This window comes from Mus pahari, chromosome X, assembly GCF_900095145.1.
Source record: "Mus pahari chromosome X, PAHARI_EIJ_v1.1, whole genome shotgun sequence".
Classification (NCBI taxonomy): domain Eukaryota; kingdom Metazoa; phylum Chordata; class Mammalia; order Rodentia; family Muridae; genus Mus; species Mus pahari.
In genome coordinates, this window is record NC_034613.1 from 113,260,793 (window position 1) to 113,275,390 (window position 14,598).

Consider the following 14,598-nt stretch of genomic DNA (forward strand, 5'->3'; position numbering starts at 1 on the left):
TATATATGGGTCTGGTGTCCAGGGCGACCAGAAGAAGGTATTCTATCACCTGCAACTGGAGTTTGTAGATGGTTGTGAGCCAACAAGTAAATACCTGGAAGTGAACTTGGGCCTCTCTATAAGTGATCTTAACCACTGAGCCACCTCTGCAGTCCCAGCTATAGTCTTACAATCACATTATGGAGTATAACCAAGAGCAGCAGCAATAGTCTGCAGTGTGTGGAAATCTATGGGAGCCCACTGGCCAACAACTTAGCAGCAATCCATCCCTAGTTCTAGGGCTGGTGTGTGCTAGCATGTGGTGTCTAGCAGTGATATTGTAGGGGGACTGTTCTTTTAGAAACCACCATAGCTTCAAACTTAAGTGACTACAACCGTAAATATTTAATTCTAAAACATTAAGCAATAATATTTAGTTTTAAAACATCAAGTGATAGACCTCTACTTCTCAGAGTGATAAATTACGACGACCAAAGAAACTTTTGGAGAAAGGGGTTTGTTTGGCTTATGTATTACTCACTGTTCATCATTGAAGGAAATCAGGACAGGAACTCAAACAGTATGGAAAACTCAAGGCAAGAGCTGAAGCAGAGGTCATGGAGGAGTGCGTCTTACTGGCTTGCTGCCCACGGCTTGCTGGCTGCTTTTGAAGTAAAACCAGGTCTACCAGCCTAGGGGTGGCACTACCCCCAATGAGCTGGGGTCTCCCCGACCAATCACTAGTTAAGAAAGTGCCCTACAGTCAGATCTTATGGAGGCATTTTTCTCAAATCGAGGTTCCCTCCTTTCAGATGACTCTAGTTTGTGTCAAGTTGACATAAAACCAGCCACCACACTAAGGAAGATTAATATGGAAATTTACGGATAGATGCAGATAGGCCCAGAGAAGAGGCCGCTTCTTTAGAGCCGTGAATCTCACACAGTCTGTGAATACAAAACCTGATACACAGACTCTGAAGCCAGACTGCCTAGGTTTGAATTTCGGCCTTAGTGCAGAAAACATCATCAATCCTTGTCACTCTACCTAAGCTTTGTGAACCTATCTCTGAACAGTAAGAATGACAGTCCTCTCTTTGTCATGTTGCACTAAGGAGTAAATGAATTAACATAAATAAACTACTTAAATAAGCCCAGTAAATTCTATATGCACTTTTAAAAAGAAATAAACTCTAGAATGAATAAGAGTTCATTTAGTAATTAACTATAATCACACAAGTAACAGGGATGTGTTGGTTGCTATGAACTAGGAAGTGGTTACCATAGACATGCTAGAACCTTGACAGCCATTGTTAGAATATTGCCTACCCTTTAAGTGGACATCTGGGCTGGGTTAATCTATCCAGAAGGCTAAAAAGCTCAACAAATCTCTCTGAAGTTCAACACAGCAAACACTTTTTCAACTAAAACACCAACTTGTTATCAGATAAATAGTTAACCACCTCCAGGTAAGCCAAATACATAAAGATTTTCACTGTACAGGCCTCTACAGGCACAACTTTAGTGATTTTGCTCCAGGCTATCCAGTAGAGGTCCTGGACATAATAGCATCAGTGATTTTCTGATGGCTCAGGTCTCTCTCATATGACCTGTCAGATTCCTGACCCAATATCACAGACTCTGAAGCCAGACTGACTAGGTTTGAATTGCGGTTATCCCACCTACCTCCTGAGCTCTTAAAAAAAAACTTGTACGGTGCCAATTTGGACAAACAGAGACTAAGATCACATTAAGAAGCTCTACACATGATTAAGATACATGAGTAGAATCCAAATTTCTAAAAATCAAATAAAAGTAGACAGGACACTAGTGGGTAGTGGGGAAGGTGAGGAAAAGAGATGAGAGGATTGTAGTGGGTGAGTATAAGAAAGCCTGCTATATATGTATATTAAAGTATACTGATGAAACCCATCATTTTGTATAATTATTATACACTAACAAAATGTACTTTAAAAGAAATTTATATGAAGATATTACCAGCCTTGTCTCAAAGGGACATAGCCACTATGGAATGAAGACATCTAGGCTCTGTCCTTTTAGTCTCTAGGTCTTATTAGCCTCATGAGCAAGAATAAAATAAAGTAGCTTTTAATCACAGATCATATGTATGGTTCTTTTTTGGTCTGATGTAACCAGAGGCATTCTCCAGTAAATCTTCAGGAAAGCCAATTTCCCCAAACCGTGACATGTACTCAAAGACAAGCTATGAGCTGTGAGTCTCTGTTTGAAAATAATAATGCTCAAAAACGGGATGACTGGATGACTGTGCAGAATAAGGTTAAGCCATCTATTAATAACTGGCATACAAACTTCTCAATAAACAGTGACACATGTAGGAACAAAATGACATCTTTTCTTAACCCTTCCCATTCTTCCAGAAACTCCGGGCTCCAACAAAATAAACTATTAGAGAAATGTAAATCAAAATCAGAACAAGATTGCATTCCATGCTTGCCAGAATAGCTACAGACATCAAGATAGCAATAAGTTTTGCTGCACAGGTGGACGAACTAGAACTCTCCAGCATTTGCTGGTGTCATTGTAACATGTCAGGGCCACCTTGCAAAACAGTACAGTAGTTCTTTGAATGCTTCAACACAAGAGCAGTGTATGACACAGACATTACTCCCAGGGGTATACCCAAAAGAAATGAACACACACCCACACACTTATCCACACACATTTATAGCAGCATTACCTGGAAGACAGTAAGTAGAAACCACCTGACTGTCCATTAGCTGATGAGTAAATGAATAAAATGTGATATACCTACTATTTTTTAGGTCATAAGAAGGAATGAAACCAGGGGCGGTGGCACATGCCTTTAATTCCAACAGAAGAGACTCTGTATGTTCAACGCTATTCTGGTCTGTGCAGTAAGTTCCAGACCAGCAAGAGCTATGAAGTAAGAGCCTATGTCAAAAAAAAAAAGATTCACAGATGTTACACCATGGAATCTTGAAGCAGCTGCTTAAGTTGTCTTTTACTTAGACCATCATTTTCAAGTCAAACTGCATATTAAACTTCGAGTCCTCAACAGTGAGGCACCTAGATTGGAGCTTAATATCTATTGGTCTACTCTAGGTGATGTCTGAGGTCCCTTATGGCTTTTAGGAACTGGATGAAATCCATGAAAAATGGGTCAATACCACCTGGGCCTTTGAAGCTGAGGCAATAACAGAACCAAGCCCAATAGCAGAGGTCCTCCAATGATTTTTTAAAACTAAGCTGGTTCTTCTCCAGTGCCTCATCCCACCTTTCCCAAAGACCAAATGAAGATATTCCTAGCAGAAACAAACTATAGCTAAAGGGATAGGGTCCACCTGACTGTGTCCTTGTGGCAGGCTGCTTTAGTAACAAATCGCTCTATTTTGTAGGAAGCTACATATTAGCACAGAACTATGACTGGAGCTTCTCTATAGCATCTGCATCATTAGGCTGGGTCAAATGTTGCAATGGAATTCGAACACCACAGCCTTTCTGTTTATCAGCATCTGTATAATGCCAAACTGACTGAATCCCCAGTTGATGTGATTTGTCATTAATTTTTGTTCTTTTAGCATTTAAAGACCAAGCTGAATCATGTTCCGACTTTTGACTGCCTGCTGGTCTCGTCAAAAGACCACAGAATTAAAACAAAGGTAACTTTACAACCACTTTTCTACACCCAATCTGGAATTACTTCCCACATATCTGCTTCAAGTTTCACCAGGGACAAATGATCATTATGCATTTGGGAAGTAATTAAACAGCAAATACAAGATTGGGAACAGAGCTGAGAGATGTGCATCCTGTATATTGAATGTATCAGGGAGGGACGGCATCCTTTGAGGATTTGGGGAGGGGGTACCACACCACTACTGCTTAGGGCTCTTTACAGTATATGAATTTAGACTATTGCAAGCAAATCTTCAAACACAGAGAAAGAATAGAATTCTTTACCCTAAAATCTAAGTGGGGTTGTGGCTTTGACACATTTTTCTTTTCCACTTCCAGGAATGTGACTATCATTGTCATTGGCTTGGACAACTCTGGCAAAAGTCATCTCATAGAGGCCTTTCAAAGATGTGAGAACAAAGAACAATAGTTTCTGGTGTAGGTCTGGCAGTCTTCATTCCATCTTAGGCATACTTCCTGGCCCTCAGTTTCTCTCTTGTAAAGATAAATATCCCAGTCTCCTCATTAGGTGTTAACAAGCTGTTTATACAGTGTGTGTCACTTGCTCCTTTTGTAAGATGTTCCAACTGAGAGTCCTCACATGATGTCAATTATGAATGAGCTACAGTATGTAAAACACTGTAGTCAACTTTGAAGGTTCGCATGTTTGGAATGCTTTCTAATTTCTGAGCTCAATGCATGTGTAATTTGGCCTAGACAAGAGACAAGTGCAGAGTAATAAAAGTGTAATAACACAAAACTCTGTGAGAGCTGATATTGGAAGTCAGAGCTTGAGAAATGATGTCAGTTCAAGGATAGTACGACATCTCGAGCTTAATGTGCCCCAGCATGTTGGACATGATTCAACTTGGTTCTTAAATACTAAAGTATAAAAACCAATGACAAATCACATCAACTGTGAATTAAGTCCCTTGACATTTTCAGAAGCAGTCATGTAGCATTGTAGCAAACTGCCACACTAGTTGGAAAGCTCCAACTAGCTTTTCCTCAATCAGACGTCAGCACAGAGTCTACCCCATCATCCATATTTATTGAATCAGTACAGGAGTGTGGTGCTAGGTTGAGTTTCATAAAACCTGCTAACCCTCAGCAAAGTATATGAAATGCTTGCCCTGACATCTGTGCCCGTAATCTCCTGCCTGAAGTTTTGTCAGTCTCCTTGGACAACAGTGGCCTTTTGGCTGATCTGTTTATTTCTACTTGTTCCTCTATTTATTAGAGAGATGCAGAAGTCTAACTGTGACACTTCCCTCCTTGGTTTTGCTCCGTGTCTCCCCATTGTTTTTGAAGCAAAATTTACCCACCTTAGCAGCATGCAAGGTCCAGTGTGGGCCTCTGACTTCTCCCCACCCCCCACCCACCCCCGCTTCATTTTCCAAGACCTCACATATAGTACTCTACTAGTACAACAAAGCAAATGCTTTGCCATTCCTTAGCCACACCACTGGACTTCATAAGGCTGCATTTCCTGCATTTTAGCCCCTCTGTCATCTACTAGCTAAGCCCCTCCTTTCACAGCCTGGCCACAAGGCAGCCCTCCTTTACACCCTGAGCCGCATCCCTTGCTCAACCTTCTAGCATACACTTGGCCCAAGATCCTTGCACAACTCCAACTCCACCACTAACCTTGGAACCCCATGAGAAGAAGAAATAGATTGTTTCCTCTCTGAGTCCATGCTGTCAATATCGTTCATAATTAGTCTGGAAATGTAAGCCCTTCACCATCCTCCTGAGCCTGTATGTTGCCTTTTTAGAATGTCTCCCTCAGGCCCCAAGAGCACCTCCAAGTACATTTTAGTGAACACTCCAGCCAGTATGCTCCCTAAGATGCAACGCACTTGACTCCCTGTGTCTCCCAACTCTGGTAGGCAGAAGTGATCAGAAGTAAATGGTTAAAAGGGAGCCAAAGAACCAGGCAAGACAAGTTACAAGATTACTGGAAAGAATGGGAATAGTTTACTAGAGCTTCATTGCCTCAGCCCTGGATGGATTCCCATTCAGTCTGGGTGGGGCCTGGGAACCCACAAGGTGAGAACTCCCTAGGCATTTGTGATGGCCTGCCAATGGGTGTGAAGCTCTCATCTGAAATTAACCCCAAGCTATTCATCTGAGATGGGTGTCTGTTTTCCATTCTAACTCCTAGAGCATAGTGGATGCAGCTTGTTTTGCATAACTTGCCTTGTGCTCAGTGCATAACTTGAGGCTGCCTCATAAATGCATTGGTTTACAGTAGTGACTTCATTCACAGTGACATTCTAATGGGCACTGATGTCACATTCTGAAGAATGTCTAGGGCCATCTCTGTTCATGCAGGTTCACTTAGAGTCAATCTAGTCACTTCCTCTGTGCTCAAAATTGAATAGCTCACTTTTCTTGTTCCTGCATTGTTTGTTTTAAGATGAATGCCACAAACATAATTGTCTAGGAAAAAATTCCAGGCTACAGATAGTTAACTTTTATGGACATTTAAAGATACCAGCTACAAAATAGTTTATGACATCATTATCGATGATACCATCCACTGTTTTTCAGGGCATGATCATGGAGCAAGAAACCCAAACATGAGCAAAGACACGTGCCCTAAATAAGAACATTGAGATCTGTGAGTCTCAAATCTCACTATGTGTTCTATCCACCTGGATACTTAAAAAAATTATTTTTTGTCTAAATATAGGTTTGCCTAAATGTAACTATGTGAACCATGTGCATGCCATGCAGTGCCCACAGAGGCCAGAAGAGGGGAATGGACCCCCCCCGAAGTGAAATTACAGACAGGTTTGAGCTGCCATTGGGGTTCAGGAGCCCAAGGCCATCTAGAAGAGCAGCAAGTGTTCTTAACCACTGAACCATTTCTCTAGGCTCAGCCTGAGTGCTTTAAAAGCAAAGTTTAAGGACCACTCCTATGTAATCCAAATCCCAGAGAATGGAGACTGGCCTGTGTTTGAAAGCATCAGAGGGTAAATTTGGAGAACAATGAGGCACTGATCAAAGTCAGGAGCAGTGATTCCCAAGCTTTGAAGTGCAGAAGACTCACATCAGGACCATGCTAAGCATAGCCAGTGTGTTACAAATGGTAGGAGTTAAGAAGCATGTCCAGGACATTTCTGAAGCGCACTACCCCCAAGCCATATTTTATGAAACATTCAGCCAGGGATGTGGAGAGGAATGAGAGTTAGAACTTTCTCTCAGGGTGCTCATAAATGAAGAAAAAATAAGATAGATCTAAATTGACAAGGAAATACTTGTGGCATCTAGTGTCATCAGCAACAGACTGAATTATTGAAGAAATTAGTTTTAAGTAAGAGAAAAAAAACATGAGAATGGTATTATATTCTGACAAGAAGAAAATAACAAAACTTTCCGAGATGCAAACAAATAAACAAACAAACAAAAACCAAGATTTTTAAAGTATCATTTGGAGTTTTAACTTAATCACTTCTTTTTTACATTAATTGTTAATTTTTTGAGGTTGTAAGTACATCATTTTTCTCTCATTTTTCTACCTCCAATCCCAGCCATACTTTTTGCTCTCTTATAAATTCATAACCTCTTTTACATTGTTTTATACACACACATATATATGTATATATAATATATATTCTTAGATGCAGTCTATGTGCTCTTTCTGTGTGTTACTTGTATGTATATTTTCAGTTGTGACTGAAATATACGTGCTTTCTGAAAGCTATTATTAAAGATTATTGACTAACATGAAAACTGAAGAAATGTTATGAAATCACATTAAAGTATAGTGGCCATATTATACACACATACATATATAGGTGTCTATTAATAACAAGCTTTTCTAAAAGTCTGAAATCATATGAGTAATTTAGACTAACGATTTATTTTGGTAATCCCATGGAAAATGTCACAGATATATCTAAGACTACAAATAAGAAATTATTGATTCTCTGTCTCTGTCTCTCTGTCTGTGTCTCTGTCTGTCTGTCTCTGTGTCTGTCTGCATCTGTCTCTCTGTCTCTCTCTGTCACTCTCTCTGTTTCTCTCTCTGTGTCTCTGTCTCTCTCTGTCTCTCTGTCTTTCTCTCTGTCTCTGTCTCTCTGTCTTTCTCTCTGTCTCTCTGTCTCTCTCTCTCTGTCTCTGTCTCTCTCTTTCTCCCCTCTCTCTCCCTCCTTTTCTCTCTCTGTGTCTCTGTCTCTCTCTGTGTCTCTGTCTCTCTCCATCTCTCTGTCTCTGTCTCTCTGTCTCTCTCCGTCTCTCTGTCTCTGTCTGTCTCTGTCTGTCTCTGTCTCTCTCTGTCTGTCTGTCTCTCTGTCTCTCTCTCCCTCCTTTTCTCTCTCTCTCTCTGTCTCTGTCTCTCTGTCTCTCTGTCTCTGTGTCTCTCTCTGTTTCTCTCTCTGTGTGTCTCTTTCTCCCCTCTCTCTCCCTCCTTTTCTCTCTCTGTGTCTCTGTCTCTCTCTGTGTCTGTGTCTCTCTGTCTCTCTCCATCTCTCTGTCTCTGTCTCTCTGTCTCTGTCTGTCTTTCTCTCTCTCCCCTCTCTCTCCCCTCTCTCTCCCTCCTTTTCTCTCTCTCTGTGTCTCTGTCTCTCTCTGTGTCTCTGTGTCTCTCTGTCTCTCTCCATCTCTCTGTCTCTCTCTCCCCTCTCTCTCCCTCCTTTTCTCTCTCTCTGTGTCTCTGTCTCTCTCCATCTCTCTGTCTCTCTGTCTCTCTCTGTCTCTGTCTCTGTCTCTGTCTCTGTCTCTCTCTCTCTCTCTCTCTCTCTCTCTCTCTTGTATTTTTAAAGTTCCCTTTACACCCCAATCANTCTGTCTCTGTCTCTCTCTCTCTCTCTCTCTCTCTCTCTCTCTTGTATTTTTAAAGTTCCCTTTACACCCCAATCACAGCCTTCCCTCCCTGCTGCTCCCCTTCCAGTCCTGCCCTTACATTGGATGCTCCTCCCATTACCTCTTCCCCTTTTCTTCAGAGAAGGGGAAACCCCACCTTGGGTACTACCCCTGGACATCCATTTATAGTAGGCCTAAACACATCCTCTCCCACTGAGGCCCAACCAGGAAGTCTAGATAGGGTAAGGGGATCCAATGGCAGGCAACAGAGTCAGAGACACCCCCACTCCAATTGTTAGGAGACCCATATGAAGACCAAGCTGCACATCTGCTACAAATGTGTAGGTGGCCTAAGTCCAGTCCCTGCATGCCCTTTGGTTGGTGGTTCAGTCTCTGTGAATCTCCATGGGCCCAGGTTAGTTAGTCTTCTTTGGAGTCCCTATCCCCTCCTGCTCCCTCAATCTTATCCCCAACTCTCCCAAAGGTTCCTCAAGCTCTGCCTGTAGGAGTCTGCATCTGTTTCCATCTCCTGCTGGATGAAACCTCTCAGGAGACAGTAAGCACAGCATAGTATCATTAATAGTGTCAGGAGTTGGATCTCTCCCATGGGATGGGTCTCTAGTTGGGGCAGTCATTGGTCAGCCATTCGCCCAATCTCTGCTCCATCTTTATACCTGTGAATTTTCTAGGCAGGACAAATTTTGAGTTGAAGGTTTTGTGGGTGGGTTGATGTTCCCCTTCCTCCATTGGAAGTCCTATCTGGTTAAAGGAGGTAGCCACTTCAGTCTCCATATCCCTGCCCATAGACTCCCTGGAACTTCCCCCATTCCAGGTCTCCAGCTAATCCCAGAGATGACCCCCACACACACCAATTGCCATTCTGCCAGCCCTCTCCCACAACCCCTCTTCCCGCACCTGATTCTTATCTGAATACCCTTCCTTACTCCCCTCCACCCACTTCCCTCCCTTCACCCACCTCCGATGACTATTTTGTTTCCCCTTCTGAGTGAGATTTATACATCATTCATTAGGCACTGCTTATTACTTAGTTTCTCTGGGTCTGTGAATTGTAGCATGGTTATCCTGTATTTTATGGCTAATGTCCACTTATAAGTGAGTACATACCATGTGTTTCTTTCTGGCTTTGGGTTACTTCACTCAAGATATTTAATAGTTCCACTCATTTGCCTGCAAAATCTATGGTGCCTTCATTTTTAATAGCTGAATAGTGTCCCATTGTGTAGATAAACCACATTTTCTTTATCCATTCTTTATCCATTCTTTATCCATTCTTCAGTTGAGGAACATCTAGGTTTTTTCCTGTTTCTGACTATTATGAATAAAGCTGCTATGAACATAGTTGAGCAAGTGGTCTAGTGGGGCATCTTTTAGGTATATGCCCAGGGTCTTGGGGTAGAACTATTTCCAATTTTATGAGAAACTGACACGTTGATTTCCGAAGTGGTTGTACAAGTTTGCACTCCCACCTGCAATGGAGGAGTGTTTCCTTGCACCACATTCTTGACAGCATGTGCCATTCTGACTGGTATAAGGTGGAATCTCAGAGTCATTTTGATTTCCATTTCCCTGATGACTAAGGACTTTGAACATTTTTTTAAAGTGCTTCTCAGACATTTGAGATACCTCTGCTGAGAATTCTGTTTAGCCCTCTACCCCATATTTTTTAAAGATTTATTTATTTAATGTATATGAGTACACTGTCGATGTCTTCAGACACACCAGAAGAGGGCATCCATTACAGATCGATCCCATTACAGACGGTTGTGAGCCACCATGTGGTTTCTGGGAATTGAACTCAGGTCCTCTGGAAGAGCAGTCAATGCTCTTTACAATTGAGCCACCTCTCCAGGCCCTCTCTACCCAATTTTAATTGGGTTACTTGGTTTGCTGATATGTAATTTTTTGTTGTTGTTGTTTTTTCGAAACAGGGTTTCTCTGTACAACCCTGGATGTCCTGGAACTCACACTGTAGACCAGGCTGGCCTCGAACTCAGAAAACTGCCTGCCTCTGCCTCCCAAGTGCTGGGATTAAAGGTGTGCGCCACCACTGCCCGGCTGATATGTAATTTCTTGAGTTCTGTATTAGTCCTCTGTCAGGTATAGGGTTGGTGAAGATCTTTTCCTATTCTGTAGACTGCCATTTTTTCCTACTGGTAGTGTCCTTAGCCTTGCAAAAGCTTTTCAGTTTCATGAGGTCTCATTTATTAATTGTTGATCTGAGTGCCTGAGTTATTGGTGTTCTGTTCAGAAATTTGTCTCCTGTGCCAATGAGTTCAAGGAAGTTCTGCATTTTCTCTTCTATTAGATTTAGTATGCCCAGTTTTATGTTGAGGTCTTTGATCCACTTGGATTTGAGTATTGTGTAGGGTAATAGATATGGTTTTTTTTTTTTTTTGCATTCTTCTACATGCAGACATCCAGTTAGACCAGCACCAGTTGTTCAAGATGCTTTCATTTTCCATTGTATGGTTTTGGCTTATTTGTCAAATATCGAGTGTCCATGAATGTGTCAGTTTATTTCTAGGTCTTCAATTCTATTCCATTTATCAATCTGTCTGTTTTTATGCCAATACCATACAACTTTTATTAACATTGCCCAAGTACAGCTTGAAATTAGGGATGGTTTGAAACACCCAAAAGTTCTTTTATTGTATAAGATTGTTTCACCTCTCCTGTTTTGTTTGTTTGTTCCTTTTTCTGTATGAAACTGACAATTTCTCTTTCAAGGTCTGTAAGAATTGAGTTAGAATTTTGATGAGGATTGCATTGAATCTGTATACTGCTTTGGGTAAGATGGACAGTTTCACTATGTTAATCCTATCGATCCATGAGCAAGGGAGATCTTTCCAACATCTGATATTTTCTAGTTTCATCCATTTGCCTATAAATTTCATGAATTCATTGTTGTTAATAGCTGAGTAAATGTGCCACATTTTCTGTATCCATTCTTCTGTTGAGGGACATCTGGGTTCTTTCCAGCTTCTGGCTATTATAAATAAGGCTGCTATGAACATAATGGAGCATGTGTCCTCATTACAGGTTGGAGCATCTTCTGGGTATATGCCCAGGAGTGGTATTGCTGGGTCCTCAGGTTGTACTATGTTCAGTATGGCAGTTTCTGAGGAACTGCCAAACTGATTTCCAGAGTGGTTTTACCAGCTTGCAATCCCACCAGCAATGGAGGAGCGTTCTTCTTTCTCCACATCCTCACCAGCGGTCAGAGTGTGGCATTAAAGTCTCACACTATTAATGTGTGAGATTTGATGTGTGGTTTAAGCTTCAGTAATGCTTCTTTTATAAATGTGTGTGCCCTTGCATTTGAGGCATATATGTTCAGAACTGAGATGTTATTTGGTAGATTTTTTTTTTCATTTGATGCGTATGAAGTGTTCCTCCCCATCTCTTTAAATTAATCTTGATTGAAAATCAATTTTATTAGGTTTTAGAATGGCTACTCCAGTTTGTTTCTTGGGTCTATTTGCTTGGAAAACTCTTCCAGCCCTTTTCTCTGAGATCTATCTTTGTTACTGAGGTATGTTTCTCACATGCAGCAGAATGATGGATCCTATGTTTGAATCCAATTTGTTAGCCTGTGATTGAGAAATATTATGACCAGGTGGTGGTGGTGGTGGTGGTGGTGGTGGTGGTGTGTATGTGCCTCCCTCATTTTGTTTTTGCTGATATGGAATTATTTATTCCCTGAGTTTTCTTGTGTGTAGTTAACCTCCTTGGGTTGGAGTTTTCCTTCAAGGATTTTCAGTAGGCCTGGATTTGTGAGTGGATATTGTTTAAATACGTTTTTTTTTCCCTTGGAATATCTTGTTTTTTCCATTTATGGTGATTGAGAGTTTTGTTGGGTATAGGAGTCTAGGTTGGTATCTGTGTTTCCTTAGAGGCTGTAAGACATCTATCTGTCCAAGCCCTTCTAGCTTTAGAGTCTGTTGAGAAGTCAGATATAATTCTGATAGGTCTTTGTGTGTTACCTGGCCTTTTTCCCTTACCACGTTTAATATTCTTTCTTTGTTCTGTACATTTAGTGTTTTGATTATAACATGGCAGGAGGATTTTCTTTTCTGGTCCAATTTAATTGGTGTTGTGTAAAATTCTTGTATGTTTATAGGCATCCTTTTCTTTAGGTTTGGGAAATTTTCTTCTATGATTTTGTTAAAAATATTTTCTGCGCCTTGGAGCTGGGAGTCTTCACCTTTTTCTATCTCTATCATTCCTATTCTTAGGTTAGATCTTTTCATGATAGCCTAGATTTCCTGGGTGCTTTGTGTCAGGAATTTTTAGGATTTAACATTTTTGACTGGTATATCAATTTATTCTCTTGTATCTTGTGCACCTGAGAGTCTCTCTTCCACATCTTGTATTCTGTTGGTGATGCTTGTGTATGTTCTAGTTCTAGGATTCCCTCGGTTTGTGTTTTCTTTATTGCTTCTTTCTCTATTTTCAGGTTTTGAACAGTTTTATTTATTTCCTTCACCTCTTTAATTGTATTTTCCTATATTTCTTTAGGGGATTAATTAGTTTCCTCTTTAAATGCCTCTATCTGTTTGATTGTATTTTCCTGTATTTCTTTGAGGGATTTATTCATTTCTTCTTTAAAGGCATCTATCATCTTTATAAGGTTGGATTTAAGGTTGTGTTAGGCTATCCAGGACTTGCTGTAGTGGAATAGCTTTGCTCAAAAGGTACCATGTTTGCCCTGTCTCTTGTTATTTGTGTTCTTAGCCTGGTCTTTAGCCATCTGGTTGTTCCTGGATGTTCCTGGTGTATCAGGTATTGGGAAGGCAGGCCTAATCTGAATGTTCCCCATGCTGCAGGCCTCTAGTGGGCAGTCTTAGACCGGATGTTCTTAGTGTAGCCAGCCTGAATATTCCTTGTGTGGTGGACCTGGTGAGAGCCAGCAGAGTGGTTGCCAGAAAATGGAGCTCAGGGGACAGCACACAGATAGCTCTGAAATTTCTGATTCTATTCTGAGGACTGCTAGTGTCAAAATCTATGAAATTATTAAATACTATTGTGAGCAGAAACTTAGACCATAACCATCAGTTCAACAAACTGGAAAACATATAAAGACTGTTATTGTAATATCCATTTCTATTATGGGCTGAATTAGATATCTAGTTCCTTACAAAATATTATATCCTGGACAAAGCTTTTACATGGGAAATGTGTCGGCATCTGGCATGGATTTTTGGAAGAGGCCCTTCAGGTCCTCAATCATAGTAGTAGACATTGTAAGCACTTACTGAACCCCTACTGTAAGGTAATGGACAAGCATAAAAATAGGTCAATGACTCCTTCAACAGTGTGCTGAGAGAGAGTAGTGAGAGGTGTGCAGGGCAGAGAAGGCTTCCTGAAGAATGTGCTGGTTGGGCCTTGAAGAAACAGTAAAAGAGAAAGAACTAGCATTTATTCATCAAACATTTATCAAGTGCTTGTGTGCCAGCATCTGTGCTCAGCTTCATGAATATAATGCATAGAATTAAGATTTCACCTCCCTGTTATAGCTTGTAACTCAGTTAAGTAAGCAATACAATTTATGGCTTTAATCTGTGTTATAGTAATGGTAAACACAGGGGTGGATAACACTTTATACAGACTAAGTGTGAGGTAAGTTTTTCTACAATAAACAAGATCTAAATTGATATTTTGTCAAAAAAAAAAGGTATGGACCAAGCAAGCACAGAACAGTAGAGAGAATGGCAGTTTGTGAAAAGTTCAGGAAAAGGTAGTCTATAACATATATGTAGGCTGGGGCATCTCCAATAGAAACCAGGTCCACTGTGGCTACCATTCAATCTACTCACGGAAGGCATAAAGCCAGGAAGGGTAGCACAGGAAAAGCAGTGATTTAGAAAGAAGCAGTTTGTTAGGCATGGTGGTATATGCCTTTAGTTCCAGCAAGCAGGAGGCAGAGGCAGGTAGATCTCTCTGAGTTCCAGGACAGCCTGGTCTACAGAGTGAATTCCAGAGCAGCCAGGACTACACAGTGAGTGAGACCCTGTGTAACACACACACACACACACACACACACACACACACACACACACACACACACTCCACACACACACACAGAAAAATGCATCCATGAATATAAGCCAGCTG

General features: G+C 41.1%; 1 protein-coding gene across 2 annotated transcripts in view; it reads left to right on the forward strand.

Moving 5' to 3' along the window:
* Window positions 1-1,288: 1,288 nt before the first annotated feature.
* The window catches only part of Arl13a (ADP ribosylation factor like GTPase 13A), a 19,662-nt gene continuing 6,352 nt past the window's right edge, over window positions 1,289-14,598 (forward strand). The window contains exons 1-3 of one of the 2 annotated variants that reach the window (XM_021188573.1): window positions 1,289-1,445; window positions 3,558-3,638; window positions 3,994-4,064. In XM_021188573.1, coding sequence (XP_021044232.1) covers window positions 3,580-3,638; window positions 3,994-4,064 — 130 coding nt within the window. In that variant the 5' untranslated portion in view covers window positions 1,289-1,445; window positions 3,558-3,579. Of the gene's footprint in view, window positions 1,446-3,557; window positions 3,639-3,993; window positions 4,065-14,598 lie in introns of those variants that run through there. The other variant, XM_021188572.1, reaches the window with a different exon arrangement.